Source organism: Uranotaenia lowii, chromosome 2, assembly GCF_029784155.1.
Source record: "Uranotaenia lowii strain MFRU-FL chromosome 2, ASM2978415v1, whole genome shotgun sequence".
NCBI lineage: Eukaryota > Metazoa > Arthropoda > Insecta > Diptera > Culicidae > Uranotaenia > Uranotaenia lowii.
This window is the reverse complement of record NC_073692.1, coordinates 202,515,625-202,535,842: the sequence shown is the minus strand read 5'-3', so window position 1 is coordinate 202,535,842 and position 20,218 is coordinate 202,515,625. Positions and strand designations below refer to the sequence as shown.

Sequence of the window (20,218 nt, the reverse complement as noted above, 5' to 3'; positions counted from 1 at the left end):
ACATTGCTATGATCTAGGGCAGCGGTCTGTGCGGTGCTATTTACAGTGGTGTTGCTCGTGTGTTCGCGGTGATCTTCCCAACAATCTCAGCATCGGGTCATCTGCGTCGCTAGTAAACCATGGCACGGGACTTACAGCGTCTGTACAGCAAGAACACTCGGAACTTTATTCGGAAGAGGATGGCGGCCCCCGTATGACGGCTATGAACAACGCTTCCAAGAACAAGCTCTGCTGGTGCTTCTCTGGTGATATAAAGGATTTAGTTTTTAAATAAATAAGCTGCTCTTAAACCCGCATCATTTTTCATTTTCCGTTGAAATCATTCCAAATTCTAGTATTTTAAGGAAAAAAAAACCTGTTTCCCTTCCTTCTGCGATATGGTTCAAAATTAACCGTTTTTCAACTTCTGCGCAATAATTTCTTGCGGTTAAAAAGTAACCATATTTCCACTTCTCAAGAGAAGTCAAAAAATGACTTCTATGGAAAAAACCAAAAAATCACTTAACGCGGAAAGGTGTGAAAATGGTTACTTTTTAACGATAATTGGTTAATGAATTTCGAGCGTGTATTGGATTTTCTAGTAGTGCAAAAATACTAAAATTCCCAATACTGTTTATAGCCCGATTTTGTTCAGTGTAGACAAGACGCGTGTGAAGTAAACCGGCGACAGTTAAGTTCGGGCGAAAAGTTAATTTTTTTTGGAAAATGTTTTATTTTTTGCACCTGATTTGAGTTTAGTGCATAGAAATTATTCTGAAAAAACTTTGTTCCATCACTTGTTTTATTCCGTCCATTAATATTAATCGTAAGTACTCAGCATTTAGTTTAAGTAAAATTAATTTTAGGTTAGGTTAAAATAAGGTAGAGGAAAAAAAAAATTAGGTTAGGGTTGGCATGACGCCAAAATGAGCGATAGGAGGACAGAGGAAGACCATGGCGAAAGGGTCGATTCCGACGACTCTGACGCCTATGCATTATTTGACGAGCAAACATCAAAATTAAAAAGGCAGAATAGTGACTCAGAAGCAAAAAACGAAACGAAAAAATCAAAAATGGACCACGGTACGGACGACTTAACAACGGACACAAACGAACTTATTGAAGAAAGAACTAAAAGAAAGAACAAAAAATCCCGGAAAAGTAACAAACCTTCGGAATGGATAAAAAACTTACCCAAGCAGGCAAGGGTAGATTTAAAATAACATTCGATAAACCCAGTCAAGCTGAACAACTCATAAACTCAAAACTTTTAAAGGAAACATTTCATTACAAAGTTTATACTCCAAAAATGTTTCAATCAACATTCGGAGTAATAAAAGGAATACCAGTTTCATTCAATGACAAAGAAATACTCGAGAATATTGAGAGTTCTAAAAGAATTGAAAGCGTGGAGAGAATCACGAGAATGAAATTTGAAAATGGTAAACCAGTTGGGGAACCAATTCCCACACTTGCCATTAAAATTAAAGTAACCGGAGAGACCCTTCCCGAAAACGTTAAAATTTACGGTATAAACTCTAAAGTACATAATTACATTTTCCCACTCAAGCAATGCCAACAATGCTGGCGGTTTGGCCATAAGATTAAATCTTGCAAAGCTAAAAAAGCCAGATGTAGGAAATGTGGCCAAGAGCACAATACTAAAGACTGTGATTCGGTCGAACGAAACTGCATACATTGCCAAGGAGATCATGAGGCAAACTTTAGAGAATGCCCCGAACGTATTAGACAGCAAAACATCAATTTTATTATGACCACTAAAAAATTAACTTACTCAGAAGCCATTAAATCGTATCCTAAACAATCGCAACAATTTCGACTCCAAATAAATTCACAAACAGATTTCCCCACCCTACCTACAATTTCAAACCCAAAACAAGCGCAAAACTTAGCTCCAAGTACAAGCAATAATAATAAAAATTACTCAAAAGCAACCCATCCACAAGAAACCGAAATAAAAACACTCGCAGAATATATTAAGACCGAAATTTTGAAGGAATTAAAGATGAACCTTATTTACGACAAAATTAAAGCAATTCAATCACAAATAGCAGAACAAACTAGCAAGAAAACCGGAGATTGGAATTCCGATCTTCTTTTGATTAAAATTAACGATGAATTGAACACCCTATTTAGCCAACCTACTAATCCTGTAAACATAGAAACACCCACCAATCCACCCCATACCAATTCCGTAACAAAAGTAACACCCACCGATATATCCTATTCCAATTCCATGAACATAGTAACACCCACCGATCAGCAAAAAAATAATAACAACAATGCTCTTTTACACAAACATAATTCAAATGTACAGCTGCACGATAGTCATTAAAATGAATCACACAAAGAGAGATATCAAAATAGTCCAATACAACATTAACAGCATTAGACCATCTGAAAAAAGAGCACTACTGACCCACTTTCTTAAAACCAATGAAATTGACATAGCCTTTCTATCTGAAATTTGGTTGAAAAATCAGGAAAGTTGCAACATACCAGGATATGAATTCCCCAGAAAAACCAGAACCAATGGATATGGAGGAGTTGGTTTTTTAATTAAAAACGAAATTCCGTTCATAGAACTTCAAACACCTGACTTGTTACCCATAGAGCAGGCTTCCGAAAAGTACTGCATTGCGATGACAGCTTTTTCTTCGCCGAACAAACTGTCTCGGTTTTCCTTGCCACTCGGTTCGCTGCTGTACCGTCGGTGACGAATCAAAACGCTTCGGCTACGTCGCACACGTTCGGGAACGACGACTGTACCTGAACAATCGGCTCAAAGCTTGCGCTGCCGAAAATGTTGTGCTTTAAGCTGTAGCGAACCGAACCGACAGTTCGATTTTCATTCTTTCATGCCTCCTGTTTCGCAAATTATTTCATCCTAACTGTCGGCTGCAGGGCGTGACAGTTTTGCGCAGGACTGTCACGGGCGACTGTCATGCCCATACCGTATCCATGCCCGGTCGTTTGCTGCTGATGCTGCTGCTCGGTTCGAATAGATCGAACGAGCAATCTATTCCAACCGAACAGCAGCATACGACCGAGGCGTAACGCGATGTGTGGTGTCAGTGAAGGTTATGCGAAAATTGTTATAATAATTTCCTTCGATAAAACCTCAACCGTACAATTCAATACTTTTTTATTATTTTATTTTTATTTTTTATTTAGAATCATAGCCTTAGAAATTATTCACTCACGGGAGAAGTGGGTTGGGATGGAACACATTTTTTTGTGTCGATTCGAAGGGAAACTTGGCCGTTATAATTTTTCTCTAGAATTCGTTTCAGTATTAAAAAAAATGAAAAAAATTGAGAAAACGAATTGAAAAAAAAACTAATACAAAAGGCAAGTTATGGGAACCATGAAACATAAAATAAATACTCGTAGAAATAAACACTTTGGGGTGAAAATCTCGAAGTGAGATCTTGTATTGAATCTCAATCTGGAATTTGAACCTGAAACATAAATCTAAGCCTGATTCCTTCAACTAGAAATCTGAATGAAGAATTTTAATCTGAATCTGAATATAAACCCCTTCTCTGAAATCTGAATCTGAAACATGAACTCAAAATTTGAACCTGGAATCTCAATATTGAATTTGAATAAGAATCTGAAATCTCAATCTTAAATAGGAATCCGAAATATGAATCTCGAATTTGAAACTGAAATCTGAATCTGAAATCAGAATTTGAAATCTGAATCTGAATCGTAAATCCGAATCTGAAATTGAAGCATGAAATCTGAATCTGAAATTCGGATCTTACATCTAAATACGAAATCCGAATTTGAAAAATGATTCTGAAATTTGATTCTGAAATCTGATTCTAAAATCTGAATCTGAATCTGAAATGTGAATCTGCATGAAATCCGATTCTGAAACCTTAATCTGAAATCTGAATCTGAAACCTGAATCTGAAATCTGAATCTGAAATCTGAATCTGAAATCTGAATCTGAAATCTGAATCTGAAATCTGAATCTGAAATCTGAATCTGAAATCTGAATCTGAAATCTGAATCTGAAATCTGAATCTGAAATCTGAATCTGAAATCTGAATCTGAAATCTGAATCTGAAATCTGAATCTGAAATCTGAATCTGAAATCTGAACCTGAATCTGAAATCTGAATCTGAATCTGAAATCTGAATCTGAATCTGAAATCTGAATCTGAATATGAAATCTGAATCTGAAATTTGAGTCTGAAATTTGAATCTGAAATCAGAATCTGAAATCTGAAATCTTAATCTGGAATCTTAATCTGGAATCTTAATCTGGAATCTTAATCTGGAATCTGAATCTGGAATCTGAATCGGAAATCTGAATCTGAATCGGAAATCTGAATCTGAATCTAAAATTTGAATCTGAAATCTGAATCTAAAATTTAAATCTTAAATCTAAATTTTAAATCTGAATTTGTATCTGATTCTGAAATCTGAATCTGAAATCTGAATCTGAAATCTGAATCTGAAATCTGAATCTGAAATCTGAATCTGAAATCTGAATCTTGTTACGATGATTAATAATAGCTTTGATGCCACAAAGAATACAAACGCAAACATAATTATGATGGCAACATTAATGTGTTGCTAAATTCGGAAAACCCATTTTATTTCCCTCAAAATATAAAGTTTCAAGAGCGACTTACATTGTTTCCTTTCCGCATGCTGCTGACCCGACTTCCGGGAACCTTTTCTCGGAGCACATCTCCGAATGCCCTGCCATCTGAAGGCAGTCCGATGCCGTACCGATGACCAATTTGCGCAACCCGTGGTTCGCTGACACGCGACCCTGCGCGTTCCGGCTTGGGCCGCTGAACCCGCAGATCCTCCTGCTGGATCCGGTTGTTCCGGTGATTCTCCGGAAGAAATGTGTTGTTGTCATCCGATGACCAAGGATGTTTTTCCCCGGTTGCAACCGGGAACGCCTTCCGCTGATTTCGCCGATCCCTCCACGCCTGATGCAGCAAAAACTGAAAACCGCCTGATGCAGCAAAGACTTGCTGAAGATTTTCGGCAAAGGTGGCCTTCTGCCCCAAAAAACGCTCCCACGACTGGCAAGGAGAGTCGAGCACCCGTTAAATTTTCTTTAATTTTCTTTCGTTTCGAGCAATGCGTTAAATCCGGAGCCGAAGTATCAGCAAAAGGTGTTAAAAAATGTGACGAAACAAGTGGCAAAAAGTGTCCAAAAAGGTGTCGAAAAGTATCCAAAAGGTGTCGGAAAAAAATGTGCCAAAGGGGCGTCCAAAAAAGGGGTCCTATTGGGACGGAAAAGTGGGGTTAGAAAAAGGATTTGTTGAAAGAATCCAACCTCTACTCACTTCCGACCCCTTTCCGATATTGCTGTGTCGAGCGCCTTGTGATTTGCTGGCGGATGGTGATTTTCGGCCTGTGGTGCCTTTTGGTGCTTTTCGGCACTTTCCCCTTGGGGAATTTTTCTTAAGCCCTGTGTGGCTGACGCGTGAGCGCTACCTGCAATTAAGGGCTGTTTTTGCATTTACTGGGGCTTTTTAATTTTCGACCGCTTACCTTGGTCCGCTCCGGGTGGTCCTTCTTGGCCCTTCTCCCCTTGGGGAATTTCCGGTGCGGATGGATTTTTACGCCGGTTCTGAGCCTATCGCACCCTTTTCCTCTTGGAGGGAAGCCGGATTATTTGGCCCCGCCTGTTTAGTTGTGCTTTTTTGGCACCACGGAGAACCACTCCCGACGCACGCGATACTTTTCCACGCCACTTTTTTTTTCCGGTGCGGTGATATTTCGCGGTCCGTCCCGAACTTTTCTGCCTGACGCGCAAGTACTGCCAACTTGCAGAACCAAAATCCTCCGCGGGTGACAATTCTCGCCTCCTTTTCTTGTGGCCGACATTCTTGTTGCTCAATCCAACAGTGTACCGATGTTTGGCTGACAAGCCATCATCCCTCTGGATTTCTTTCAGCTGTTTTGGTTCAGTGTCTGAATGTTTGTTTATTATCAAGGAATATTTAAAGAAGGTAGTGTCGAGGCAGCCCTGCTTTAGTATTAGTACACACTGCGACGTCACAATCACGAAAAATCTGTTAATTTACTAGGAAATTTGCCTTTTTCGTTGATAATTTGAAGAATTTGCTGGAAATGTTCCACTTTTAATACCTGTTATTCTAGAAGGATTCTTACTCTTCAAGATTGGTACGAAAAAAGATGGATTTTCAAGTAATTTTTGTATGAAATAGACCATCGAAGTTCGAAAAAATAGTGGATTTTCCTTACTCAAATTTGCAAAACTTGAAAATTAGTTCAAAGTCTTCCATGAAAATGATCAAGTCAGTGCAGTTTAAGATCCTTATTACAAAAAAGTTATCAAAAAACAAACTTTTATATGAAACCACAATTATTTATCCGCATTTTAGTAAATCGAGTTAACAATAGTCAATTGATGTTAATTGTTCCACATAATATTGAATATGGTAAAGCGATTGGATAAAAATCATTACAATCAGTTGAACACTCAATAACTACCAGCTAGACCTTTCAAAAGTAGATTTTATCTTCGTTTTTGAACGTTTTAGCTTCAAGATGACATTGCGTTCATTATTAAAATGAGAAAAAAACATAATGCAATCTTCAAAGGACCAGAAAATTTCATAACATAGTGAAATAGAGGTCTTACAACACAATCAAAATGTAATTGGAATTCATTTTCGTTCTAAAATATGTTTTTCTTTGAAATTTCTGCCATTCGCATATAAATTTTCGATACATTCGTTTTTGTGACGTCACAAAAAAAATCCAATATGGCTCTCGACACTACCTTATTTAAATATTCCTTGGTTTATTATCCCCTAGGGGTGATCATGTGCATTTCAGGTGTGCACGCTCGTGCGCTCTTGAAGGGAAATGGGTTAAAAGTAATAGTTTGCGTATTTGCTCCTAACATCGTATCAAAATTTCTATACATAGAATTAAATGTAACACAACATTGCTGCTTGAGGAGAAATTTTCATGGATCATGATAAGGATCCATGAAAATTTCTAAAATTTCTCCTCAGGATTTCGATGGATTTAAACGACTACTCTCCAGGTAAGCTTGGAGGCAATTCACCCTCTAGAAGGTGTCTACAGCTCAATAAACAAACGATATACAAACGGTACTCAAAACCAACTTGACTTGGCAAATGTACAAACACTAATAAAACTCTAAGCCAACGAATCATGGCAGATTGTGTCGATAAGTACCAAGAATATGGCAAATTTTCCATCGAATCCTTATTCAAAAACTTCAACGTTAACTTCCACCTAAGCAGCTTAACAATTATCCTAGATCTAATAGTCATTGTGAAGAATAATGACAGAGATCTAACACTAAGGACTTAACGAAATGAAATTAGGTGGTACTGGTTTTTTACTGGTTAAAATAAAGCAACAGAAGTCTAGGGAAAAGAGGGATTTAGTCCTCTAAGTTACGAAGAGCCCAAGATAGAGGTTTTACCGCGCCTCCAGATCGCGTTCCTTTTGAATTTTCTTGGCAACCCCCTTTGACAACTGTGCATGATCCTTAATATTCGAATATTATGCGATTTCGCATTGGTAGAGACAGTTTGACTGTCGGTACTTATTCTAAACGATGTTCCTCTACGTATTTCATGGCTCTGACCTCAGTAGGTCTCGTGATTCTTGTAGATGATATTGGCCGATTCTTGATTGGTTCGACGACCAATTCCCTGTGACCTGTTTCCAGTCCACAGGGTGCGATTTTTCTCGCTTCGCGAACGGCGCACGCTATGGCGTGTCTAAACGCTTCAATCCGATAGTATCTCGGCTTCCTTGGCTTGCAGTGGTAGTGGCCAAAGGTACCGATGATGTCGTGGACTTACTCGGGAGGTCTTAATCAGGAGTTCTTTATCGGGAGTTCAAGATAAGTTGAAGATGGTTATGATCGGGTAGTCTTAATCGGGAAGTCTTAATCGGGAGTTCATGGTTGGTTGAAGATATTTTTGATCGGGTAGTCTTAATCGGGATGTCTTAATCGGGAGTTCATGGTTGGTTGAAGATATTCTTGATCGGGTAGTCTTAATCGGGTTGTCGTAATCGGGATTGTTTATAGATGTCGCTATTCGGTTCTTCTTTCATCCAGGATGCTTGGTCGAATCATGGTCCTCCGGACTAGGAGAAAGTCAAAAGGAAACTTGCAACCTCTTTCGAGCAACACTGGGCGTTGTCCTGTTGATACTGTGCTTGTTCAGCAGTGTTCGTGTTTGTGGGATAAGATCGGATGTTGCTGCTGCTGCGAATGAGCTCCCTCAGATGGCGCCTTCTTCCGGAGTCGTCGAGCGTGGCAGATGGTGGTGGTGGTGACGATAGACGTCTTTTTGCATCGACGAGGATTTTGTTGACTACCTTGGGTAGCGGACGTAGCTAGACTTGTTACTGTACTCACGAGGAGGTAGATGAAAGATATTGCTCACTGCGTTTTCCAGATGCACGATTTTTCCCGATCGGCCTAACGGTGTTTCCTGCGCTGTTGCGCTTGGTTGACAGGCTTTGGCTGTGGTCATAGCTAAAGGTCTTGTATTGATTAGGAGATTGTTAGGGTTGGTGGATGATCTCCTAGTTGTAGTAGTAACGACTGGCGTGTTTTGACCTCGAGAGGTTCTTGTTAACTGCCTTGGGTAGCGGTCATAGCTCGATTAGATAGGCGTGTGGATTTCGATAGTTAGCGAGAGAAAGTCGATATGGTAGTAGCGGCCGTCATGATGTCTACTCCTCACAACTTCTTCGCTTAACTGTATTCTATGGTGCTGAATCCTCTTCTTGATGTCCTGACAATCCTTTCAATTGCAGCGACGTGGTGTTTGGAGCTGCTGTACTTGACTTTCCGAACATTCCAATATCCCGAACCTGGATGGGTTCTCTGCGATGGTGTGTAGCGCCTGGCTACGGTGGCTCACCAGTACTACTATCCCCAGCGCTGCTACGCTGCTCCAAGATGACAGGATTGCGTTCTGGACAATGAGTGGCGGCAATCCCACGCAAGGTTGCCAGCCCTCTCCAAATTCTGACGAACTTCCTGGCAGAGTTCTCAGAGTCCATCCAGCTGGTCCCGCGACGAATTAGCATCAGCTGTGCTCCCTTGAGTTGTTCGAATAGAGAGTTCTGCATAATTTACTCCGAGTTGTTGGGGGCGAGGTTTCAAAGATGATGTTGGTCCTTCAGCCTTCTCCATTTCGTGTTTTGTGCTCCGAGTGAGCTTGTGGTCAGCGTTGTTGCTTACATAGCTTGAATCATTAATCAGGTTTGATGTCCTTCACATGGTAGCGCCCACGCTTTCCTGTGACGACATCCTCTAACATATACAAATTCGCTCCCAGTTTCTCCTTCACGATGGCAGCGATGAACTTCGGATCCAGCTTCTTGTTTATATGATCCGCCTTCGACGATAGTATAAATGAACGACGCCATACTAGCTCGCCTGGTTGGAACGAGACAATCCGCTTTCGTAGATCGTAGCGTTCCTTCGTTTTCTCGTGGTTCTTCTTGATTCGCTGCTGGATGAACTTGTGAATCCTGTTGATCGTGGACAACCGCATCTCCTGCGCGACCTTTGGATCATCTGACACGTTTAAGTCCTGCTGAGTGTATAGATCCGTATGCAGCAAAAGTTCCCGGCCGAAGTTGGCGAAGTGTGGACTGACCCCAGTGGATTCGTGCTTCGCACTGTTGATAGCGGCGGTGATGGCTGCCAGATTCTTGTCCCATTCGCGGTGATCTTCTTCCAGCAAGGAACGAATACATGTAATGAGAACTCTGTTTACCCGCTCGGCGTTGTTGACCTGCGGTGCGTAGAATGCTGTCTTCATGTGGATGATGTTGTGACGGCTAAGCAGCGCTCGAAAGACTTGTGACTCGAACTGCTTCCCGTTATCCGACAGAACTATCCTCGGCCTAGAGAATTTCAGGAATACCTTTTCCTCGAGAAATTCGACCATCTTGGTTGAATCGGCTGCCCGCATCGGGTGGGCAATGACGTATTTGGTGATCCAGTCGACGATGACCAGAAGAACTGTGTTGCCTTTCTTGGATCTTGTGAGCGGTCCGACGAAGTCGATGGATATTAACTCCCACGGCAGCTTTGCTGGCTTAAGCTTCCCCATCTGCGGCATCATTTGCTTGTTGGGAGCTTTGCTGGCTTTGCACGTAGCGCAAGCCTTCACGTAACGAGCGACGGTGTCCTGCATCTTCGGCCAATAATAGTGTTGTTGAAGTTTGTGCCATGTTTTGTGGAAACCTAGGTGCGCGGCTGAAGGCGAATCGTGAAAACGACGAATCAATTCTGCTCGCTCTTCCTCTGGAACGATCTTCTTCCAACGATGACTGATGACACCCATTTCGTCTTTGACCTGGCAATTCTTGTAGAGTTCTTCGTTTGCTATTCGGAAGTCTGGATACTTTCCGCCTTGATTCTGCACCTGCGTGATGAGGTTTTTGTACCATGGATCGTGTACTTGCGTGATTGAGAAGACCAACGAACAAACTATCCTGGACAATGCGTCTGGAACGATATTACAGCTGCCTTTCCTGTATCGTATCTCGAAATCGAACGCGTTGAGCCTCAACAACCACCTGCTCATCAGGGCCGTTGGATTCTTCAAAGTCTTCAGGTAACTGAGGGCAGAATGGTCACAGTAGACCACAAAGCGTACTCCTTCGACGTAGCCACGGAACTTTTCAATCGCTCGTATTACGGCCAGGCATTCCTTCTCGGTCACGGTGTATTTTCTTTCCGAAGAAGAGAGTTTTTGTGAAAAGTAGCAGATTGGGTGTTCGTTTCCGTCGATTGTCTGCGTCAACACGGCTCCAATTGCCATATCGCTGGCATCGCAAGAGATAGAAAATGTCTTCGTATAGTCCGGCATGGCTAAGACCGGAGCTGTTACTAGGGCTGACTTGAGTTTCAGAAAAGATTCCTCGGCTGCTGCTGTCCAACGAAACTTCGTTTTCGTTTTCGTAAGCTCGGTGATGGGAGCGGCAATACGGGAGAAATCGGAGATGAAACGACGGTACCACCCACACATTCCCAGAAACCGTTGGACTTCCTTCCTGGTTGTAGGTACGGGGAATTTGACAATACACTCTACTTTCTCGTCGTCCACCTTCCAGCCTCCTTCGCTGAGAATGTAACCGAGATACTTGATCTGCTGACGGCAAAACTTGGACTTCTCGGCCGAAATAGTAAGCTTTGCTCGATGTAGTCTGGCTGCGACTTCCTTAAGGACTGAGATGTGTTCCTCAAACGATTTGGAGCATATGATGATGTCGTCTAAATAATGGAAAACGTACGGTTCCATGTCCGCAAACAAGTGAGTCATAATCCTCGCCAGACCTTGGCTGGCTGTGCAGAGCCCAAAAGGGACCACCTTGAATTGAAAGTGCCCTCGGGAAGGTACAGTAAATGCCGTCAGAGGCCTCGATTCCTTGTGAAGCGGCATTTGCCAAAAAGCATCTTTGAGATCTATCGACGATATGAATGAACAGCCTCCTAGATTGTTGATAATCGAAGAAATCTGTGGGATAGGGTAGCCCTCGTTAACCATAATGGAGTTGAGATGCCTTGCATCCAAGCAGACGCGGTAATTCCCGTTCTTCTTCTTGACTGCCACGAGCGGGTTGTTCCACGGCGAAAAAACTGCCTCCTCGATAACATCCAACGAGATCATCCTGTCTACTTCGCGGTTGACCTCCTCCAGGACATACTGGGACATTGGGTAATATCGCTGCTTCCGTGGCGTGGCGTTGCCCACATCTATACGGTGTTCATAAAGCTCCGTTCTTCCCAATTTCCCCTCCTCGGCTTTCGGGAATAGCTTAATTGTCTTGTTCAGTATCTGGCGTTGTTCTACCGATAGTTCCTTCATCGGCTCTGCTTCAAATTCTTGCTCAGTAATCATTGAACAGCATACTGCTTTGACTCCGAACGTTTGCCAAAAGTTCATGCCCATGATGGCGCAGTCAGGCAGACTTGGCACGAGAAGGACTGGTAAAATTTCATTTCGATTATTGTATGATATCGGTAGACGTGTGAAGTGATTGATTTTGTGTGGAGTGCCATCCGCTGTCTTGATCCCACCATTCAGTGCTTCCTTTCGCAGTCCAAGCTCTTCTACAATCTGTGCTTTACTGCCACCTAACAAAGAACAGTTCGCACCACTGTCCAACAAAGCTGTGATTTTCTTTCCTAAGATGTCCAGAACGGCGTGTGGACGATTGTCATGTCCGGGATTAATTATAATAGAGTTGATGTTTTGTAAATCGGGGGGTATTGAAGGTTGATTGATGTGTTGCGAAGAATCTGGCCCTTCATCTACCACTTCCTCGCTGCAGCGTTTTCCGCTTCGCTGTTACAAACACGACAGCTGCGTAACGTGTAACCTTTTCGACCGCATCTGTAGCAAAAGAGAATTGCCTGTGCCTTCGTGCAATCCGGAAACCTATGCCCCTCCTCATCGCAGTTCCAGCAAAGCGCTGGACGGTACGCTGTATGCTGAACAGGATCTAGATCGTACATGTTGCTAGCTGCTTGCTGAAGCTGCTGGTTCTGGAGCTGCGGTTGGTTGTGCTGTTGAAATTGCCGTTGAGGCTGCTGCTGTTGAAGCTGCTGCTGCCGCGGCGCCCATTTAGCTTGTTGTTGCAACGGATGTTGTATTCGATAGTTCTCCGCTTGACTGCCTTGCCGATTCGAAAAATTGTACTGACCTGTCGAAGTTGTAGGCGGTTGCAAACGCTGTTCCTGACGCTGTGGAGAGTTTTGCTGCTGTAGCCCTGTGTTGAAACGATTCGGTCTGCGCTCCAGTTGAAGCTTCATGGCACAAACTTGCTCGTACAACTGTTCGTATTTCTCCTGCCAATCGACGAAGTCTTGTGGAGTCGTGTGCTCCTCTGCCTGTTGATAAGACGTAGTCGGTTGCTCCGTTACCACTCTTTCTTGATTATCGGTTTCCACTGCATGAACCCTGCTGAAACGCTGCTGTTGATGCTGCGTCGCTTGTGCACGACCCGGCGCCGGTGTAGCGAAGTTTGGTTCCAAAAGAGCTGTATGGGGTATTGGAATCCTGCGCTGTCTGCTTAACAACAGCCTGGTCTCATCGAAGTTGCTGCATACATCCAATAACTCCACCAGTGTTCTCGGTTGCCGTGCTGTAACGATGGTAGCGTACTCCATGTTCATGTTCTTCTTCACCATGAACATCATTTCCTCCTCGGTGAGTGGCGGCTCGATGAAACGAAATAATGTTGAAATGTCACGGTAGAATTTGCCAAAGGGTTCATCGGGACCTTGATATCGAAAACTGGCTTCTTGTCGCAGTATTTGTGCATATCCACTCGGCAAGAACTCACGACGAATCTCTCGCTTGAATGCTGACCACGAAAGAAGAAGTCCTTGTGCTAACGCCCTGGAATACCAATCAAGTGCGTCTTCCAACAGAAGGTGTTTTACTGAAGCAAGAATAGTTCGATCGCTAAGCCCTTCGGATCTGGCAAACGTCTCGACCCTGTCGAGGAAGATGTTGAGTGACGTCGTGTCCTTCTCGCCCCGGAACTTGAACGGCCAGTTGTGAATCGCCTTCACCATACGCTGCTCCTCGTGTCCGAAGCTTCTGCTGGAGTGTGGAGAACTGCCACCCAAATTTCGCTGCCTCCTCTGCCGATGCTGAAGATCCACACGCAACTCGTCGATCACGTCTACGGACCTTGAACCCACTTCTGCTTCAATGTTGAAGTTTGTTGGACTACGGACGTCCTCCTGCATCGGCTGCCTTCCAGCTGATCCTTCGACCTGCTCTCGAGCTGGATTTTGTTGACCTGTGGCACCTCTTCGTCGATTTGTTACTGCTTGACCCCAGCTAGGATTGTCGTCTTCATCTCTACCTTCTGCTGCTTCACTGCTAGGCTCACTTAATCTGCCACTTAAATTTCCCGAATCACTGCGCACCACTTTGTTGACAGCGCTGCTGATTTCGGAAATCAACATCTCGACTAAATCGCTTAAAATCTTACGCGCTTCCTTCACCGAAGAGACCGGAGGTATTATTGACAAACGTTGCCGGTAATGTAGCAGCCTCGACCGAGCGCAAGCCATTTGCTCCGAGTTGCCATTCAGTATTGCCGAATCTACAAGATTTTTTAATTCCTGAAGTGCCATCTGACAGGCTTCAATATTTGATTCCGGAGACATCGCGTATTCAGAACTAACGTAATTGGTTTCTCTTAAAATGTCCTCTTGGACCAGTGCCTTTAATTTGACCACCTTGGCACGTCTGGTGCCAGGGGCTAGGTTTGTTGCATGGCGCAAGGCCAATTCATATGATATTTCCTCGTCATTGAGGTGCAGTAATTCTATTCGAGAATTCATAATAATGGATCAAAACACCAGTAAAAGTGTGTTACTAAACGAAATTTAACGACGAACGATACGATGTTTTTCAAAAAGAGAGCAATAATAATAATAATCAACGAATAATAATAATGATTATTAATTAATGATAATAATCATAAGCATATCCACAAAATAATTACAATATTTGTGACTAGCTCATAGTAAATTCATCGAACAATCAAAACTTAACAAGGTTCGATTTAGTTGGGCGCCATTTGTTACGATGATTAATAATAGCTTTGATGCCACAAAGAATACAAACGCAAACATAATTATGATGGCAACATTAATGTGTTGCTAAATTCGGAAAACCCATTTTATTTCCCTCAAAATATAAAGTTTCAAGAGCGACTTACATTGTTTCCTTTCCGCATGCTGCTGACCCGACTTCCGGGAACCTTTTCTCGGAGCACATCTCCGAATGCCCTGCCATCTGAAGGCAGTCCGATGCCGTACCGATGACCAATTTGCGCAACCCGTGGTTCGCTGACACGCGACCCTGCGCGTTCCGGCTTGGGCCGCTGAACCCGCAGATCCTCCTGCTGGATCCGGTTGTTCCGGTGATTCTCCGGAAGAAATGTGTTGTTGTCATCCGATGACCAAGGATGTTTTTCCCCGGTTGCAACCGGGAACGCCTTCCGCTGATTTCGCCGATCCCTCCACGCCTGATGCAGCAAAAACTGAAAACCGCCTGATGCAGCAAAGACTTGCTGAAGATTTTCGGCAAAGGTGGCCTTCTGCCCCAAAAAACGCTCCCACGACTGGCAAGGAGAGTCGAGCACCCGTTAAATTTTCTTTAATTTTCTTTCGTTTCGAGCAATGCGTTAAATCCGGAGCCGAAGTATCAGCAAAAGGTGTTAAAAAATGTGACGAAACAAGTGGCAAAAAGTGTCCAAAAAGGTGTCGAAAAGTATCCAAAAGGTGTCGGAAAAAAATGTGCCAAAGGGGCGTCCAAAAAAGGGGTCCTATTGGGACGGAAAAGTGGGGTTAGAAAAAGGATTTGTTGAAAGAATCCAACCTCTACTCACTTCCGACCCCTTTCCGATATTGCTGTGTCGAGCGCCTTGTGATTTGCTGGCGGATGGTGATTTTCGGCCTGTGGTGCCTTTTGGTGCTTTTCGGCACTTTCCCCTTGGGGAATTTTTCTTAAGCCCTGTGTGGCTGACGCGTGAGCGCTACCTGCAATTAAGGGCTGTTTTTGCATTTACTGGGGCTTTTTAATTTTCGACCGCTTACCTTGGTCCGCTCCGGGTGGTCCTTCTTGGCCCTTCTCCCCTTGGGGAATTTCCGGTGCGGATGGATTTTTACGCCGGTTCTGAGCCTATCGCACCCTTTTCCTCTTGGAGGGAAGCCGGATTATTTGGCCCCGCCTGTTTAGTTGTGCTTTTTTGGCACCACGGAGAACCACTCCCGACGCACGCGATACTTTTCCACGCCACTTTTTTTTTTCCGGTGCGGTGATATTTCGCGGTCCGTCCCGAACTTTTCTGCCTGACGCGCAAGTACTGCCAACTTGCAGAACCAAAATCCTCCGCGGGTGACAATTCTCGCCTCCTTTTCTTGTGGCCGACATTCTTGTTGCTCAATCCAACAGTGTACCGATGTTTGGCTGACAAGCCATCATCCCTCTGGATTTCTTTCAGCTGTTTTGGTTCAGTGTCTGAATGTTTGTTTATTATCCCCTAGGGGTGATCATGTGCATTTCAGGTGTGCACGCTCGTGCGCTCTTGAAGGGAAATGGGTTAAAAGTAATAGTTTGCGTATTTGCTCCTAACATCGTATCAAAATTTCTATACATAGAATTAAATGTAACAATCTGAAATCTGAATCTGAAATCTGAATCTGAAATCTGAATCTGAAATCTGAATCTGAAATCTGAATCTGAAATCTGAATCTGAAATCTGAATTTGAAATCTGAGTCTTAAATCTGAATCTGAAATCTGAATCTCATATTTGATCCCTAAATTTAAATCTGAAATCTGAGTCTGCAATCTGAATTTGAAAGTTGAATCCGAAATTTAAATCCTAAACCTGAATCGGAAATCCGAATTGGAATCTAAAATCTTGATCTGAAGTATGAATTCGAAATCCAAATTTGTATCTGAAATCTGAAATCTCATATTTTAATTTGAAATCTGAAATCTTGAACTTTATTATTCATAAACGACATCCAATTTCAGTGTAATGGAGATTCTTGAAGGTCATCGCCACAAAATAAATGATTGGTTTAATTATGTTAATTTTCTATATTGGCAACATTTTATTATCTCCCACCCATCGCCCGATTACTCCGGTCATTTTGCTTGGAGTGTAGTAGCGTAAAATTTTCACTTACGGCTCACGTTCAACAGCTGCTGGCCCCGAAGCCGGCGATGATGGAGTGGCCATCTGTGCCACGATCGCCGCTTCTGTTGGCTTTTCGGTGGAACAGCTGGTACATCAGGTGTGCAGCGCCTGCTGTCCATGTGGATGCGGAGCAAAAATCCCGAGTTCTCCTTCCCCGGATGCAGACGGTGGGTGTCAGTCCAGTGCTGTTCAAACGTCGCGACAATCGTTCTCGTCAATGGCTTCATTTTACCGCGATCAAAAGTCTCGACCCTAGCGCGTGATCCAAGCCAGGAATGGCTCATTCGACCGAGGATGGGCGGCGATTCGATCCTGTGTTTCGATGGACAATGCTGTGATCCGGACCGTGGACGAAACGAAGTTAAAGAAAATTTCCGTCTAGTATGTGGTTGAAAACACAGATGGCGCTGTCTGTGCCGTGCAGTTTCGGAAGAGTTCGGAGCTCGTTTTGTGCCGGAAAGAAAAAAGGTTGGAGCCGATACCAATGGGTGCGCAGCAACATGAACACGTGCCGAGATGTGGAGCAAAATATGCCGGAACCAAAAAGGGCCCTGAAGAAAAATCTCGTTAGGTATTTTGCCACCTTGATTTTCATAGAAACTCACGCTTTGGGCGACCCTTTTCGAGTTGACTTTCCTCGTGGCTTCGTTTCTTCCGACCTGATGTTGCTGGTGCTGGTCCGGTCTTGTTTGGGATCTTGGCACGTGCCTCGGATTTGTTGTCCGTGCCTTTGTGGCCTGTGGCGATAAATCCGGGGTTAGGTGATTCCTCTAGGATCACAAAAGGCACCTACCTGAGCCTGAGAATATCCGTTCTCCGCACTATCCGGATCCGTCACCTTTAAAAGGCTTTTAGCCCGACGAGCACTGTTCTGGTGCGTCCGGTTTCGAGCACCACACTTGACTATTGTGCGGAAACTGCAGTGACGTTTACCGCTCATTTGCACGCTTAGTAAAGTTTCCCCCAAAATGGGTTTTTACTTTGCACATTTTTTATTGATTCTCAGTTTTGGTTAAAAACCAACACGCTCGTATTGTTTTATGCAACGGGTGGGTTATTGAATCAAACTTGTTGCCTAAATTGCTCTCTCATATCATTGCTCAAAATTAATCAAAATTCAAATGTAACACAACATTGCTGCTTTGGTAGAATTTTTCATGGATCATGACAAGGATCCATGAAAAATTCATAATCACGCCACTAGGAGTTCGAAGGAAAAAAATGATCGACTACATTCCGAGCATTCCTCGGAAGCGTAACACCTACTGCAGAGGTGTCTTAAACTTAATATATAAAACATAAACACATCATAATAAACTCAAAGCCAACGAATCTTGGCAAAAATATCTTAACGCCATCTAATTATGGCAAAGATTACACTAAAACTAAAGACGAAACTCAACGCCAACCTATCTTGGCAAATGATGTCAATCTATACCAGCAGACCCGGTAAAAATGCCTTCGACTCCTGAAACCAAACTATTAAGACTTTCTCCTAAGCAGCAAAACAATCAATTAAAATCTTGTAGTCATTGAAAAAAATGACTCTGATCTTACAGTGAGGACTAAACACAATTACTGGTTTTTCTAGAAGCAACAGATGTCTTAGGAAAAGAGGGATTTAATCCTCTTAATTGCCAAGGGCCCGGAATAGAGGTTATACCGCGCCTCCAGATCGCGTTCCTTTTGATGTTTCCTTAGCAACCCCCTTGACATCTGTGCCCGAATGTTTATGATCTTGAAACGGATTAAAACCAGCTAAATATGAAATACAGTATTGAACAAACAAAACAATACTGATGATAATACAGCAAAATGATATGATAAACAAGAAGAGCAATAATTAAGTAATCGCAATAATGATCAATTATCTAATACTAATAACAATGATAATTGTAACTAGACGCTAAGTTTCAAAAATTTGTCGAACTAATAATCAAAAGTGGTTCGATTTAGTTGGGCGCCATTTGTAATGGAGATTCTTGAAGGTCATCGCCACAAAATAAATGATTGGTTTAATTATGTTAATTTTCTATATTGGCAACATTTTATTATCTCCCACCCATCGCCCGATTACTCCGGTCATTTTGCTTGGAGTGTAGTAGCGTAAAATTTTCACTTACGGCTCACGTTCAACAGCTGCTGGCCCCGAAGCCGGCGATGATGGAGTGGCCATCTGTGCCACGATCGCCGCTTCTGTTGGCTTTTCGGTGGAACAGCTGGTACATCAGGTGTGCAGCGCCTGCTGTCCATGTGGATGCGGAGCAAAAATCCCGAGTTCTCCTTCCCCGGATGCAGACGGTGGGTGTCAGTCCAGTGCTGTTCAAACGTCGCGACAATCGTTCTCGTCAATGGCTTCATTTTACCGCGATCAAAAGTCTCGACCCTAGCGCGTGATCCAAGCCAGGAATGGCTCATTCGACCGAGGATGGGCGGCGATTCGATCCTGTGTTTCGATGGACAATGCTGTGATCCGGACCGTGGACGAAACGAAGTTAAAGAAAATTTCCGTCTAGTATGTGGTTGAAAACACAGATGGCGCTGTCTGTGCCGTGCAGTTTCGGAAGAGTTCGGAGCTCGTTTTGTGCCGGAAAGAAAAAAGGTTGGAGCCGATACCAATGGGTGCGCAGCAACATGAACACGTGCCGAGATGTGGAGCAAAATATGCCGGAACCAAAAAGGGCCCTGAAGAAAAATCTCGTTAGGTATTTTGCCACCTTGATTTTCATAGAAACTCACGCTTTGGGCGACCCTTTTCGAGTTGACTTTCCTCGTGGCTTCGTTTCTTCCGACCTGATGTTGCTGGTGCTGGTCCGGTCTTGTTTGGGATCTTGGCACGTGCCTCGGATTTGTTGTCCGTGCCTTTGTGGCCTGTGGCGATAAATCCGGGGTTAGGTGATTCCTCTAGGATCACAAAAGGCACCTACCTGAGCCTGAGAATATCCGTTCTCCGCACTATCCGGATCCGTCACCTTTAAAAGGCTTTTAGCCCGACGAGCACTGTTCTGGTGCGTCCGGTTTCGAGCACCACACTTGACTATTGTGCGGAAACTGCAGTGACGTTTACCGCTCATTTGCACGCTTAGTAAAGTTTCCCCCAAAATGGGTTTTTACTTTGCACATTTTTTATTGATTCTCAGTTTTGGTTAAAAACCAACACGCTCGTATTGTTTTATGCAACGGGTGGGTTATTGAATCAAACTTGTTGCCTAAATTGCTCTCTCATATCATTGCTCAAAATTAATCAAAATTCAAATGTAACATCAGGCTGGAAAACAACACGCATCAATGCGTGTCGACCAACTAATAACGTAAGGATAGCCAGCCGCAGGAGCTAGCTTGAGCTTCAAGCAGAAGTTCGTTAATTCTAAATTAACTCGACCCGAGCGTGAGCCGATGATGATCCAATGCAAATTTCGGCTACAGTCGGACGTAATTAGCAGTACTGTCATGCGAAGTTCAACGC

General features: G+C 43.4%; 2 protein-coding genes across 4 annotated transcripts; both read right to left on the bottom strand.

Annotated features, from left to right (window-relative positions):
• Window positions 1–16,661: 16,661 nt before the first annotated feature.
• Window positions 16,662–17,972, bottom strand: LOC129749035 (uncharacterized). 2 transcript variants are annotated; one of them, XM_055743862.1, is made up of 3 exons: window positions 17,546–17,970; window positions 17,358–17,489; window positions 16,662–17,303 (listed from the first exon to the last, which is right to left on the bottom strand). In XM_055743862.1, exons 1-3 carry the CDS (start codon window positions 17,690–17,692, stop codon window positions 16,734–16,736), a joined length of 849 nt encoding a protein of 282 aa, XP_055599837.1. In that variant the 5' UTR covers window positions 17,693–17,970; the 3' UTR covers window positions 16,662–16,733. The 2 variants fall into 2 exon arrangements, with proteins under 2 accessions (XP_055599837.1, XP_055599836.1); XM_055743861.1 differs by having other exon boundaries at window positions 16,662–17,489; window positions 17,546–17,972.
• An 824-nt stretch (window positions 17,973–18,796) lies between these two features.
• On the bottom strand, window positions 18,797–20,000 carry LOC129749076 (uncharacterized). Of its 2 annotated transcripts, XM_055743923.1 has the most exons (3): window positions 19,680–20,000; window positions 19,492–19,623; window positions 18,797–19,437 (listed from the first exon to the last, which is right to left on the bottom strand). In XM_055743923.1, the coding sequence occupies exons 1-3, from the start codon at window positions 19,824–19,826 to the stop codon at window positions 18,868–18,870; spliced, it is 849 nt and encodes a 282-aa protein (XP_055599898.1). In that variant the 5' UTR covers window positions 19,827–20,000; the 3' UTR covers window positions 18,797–18,867. The 2 variants fall into 2 exon arrangements, with proteins under 2 accessions (XP_055599898.1, XP_055599897.1); XM_055743922.1 differs by having other exon boundaries at window positions 18,797–19,623.
• Between the last annotated feature and the right edge of the window lie 218 nt (window positions 20,001–20,218).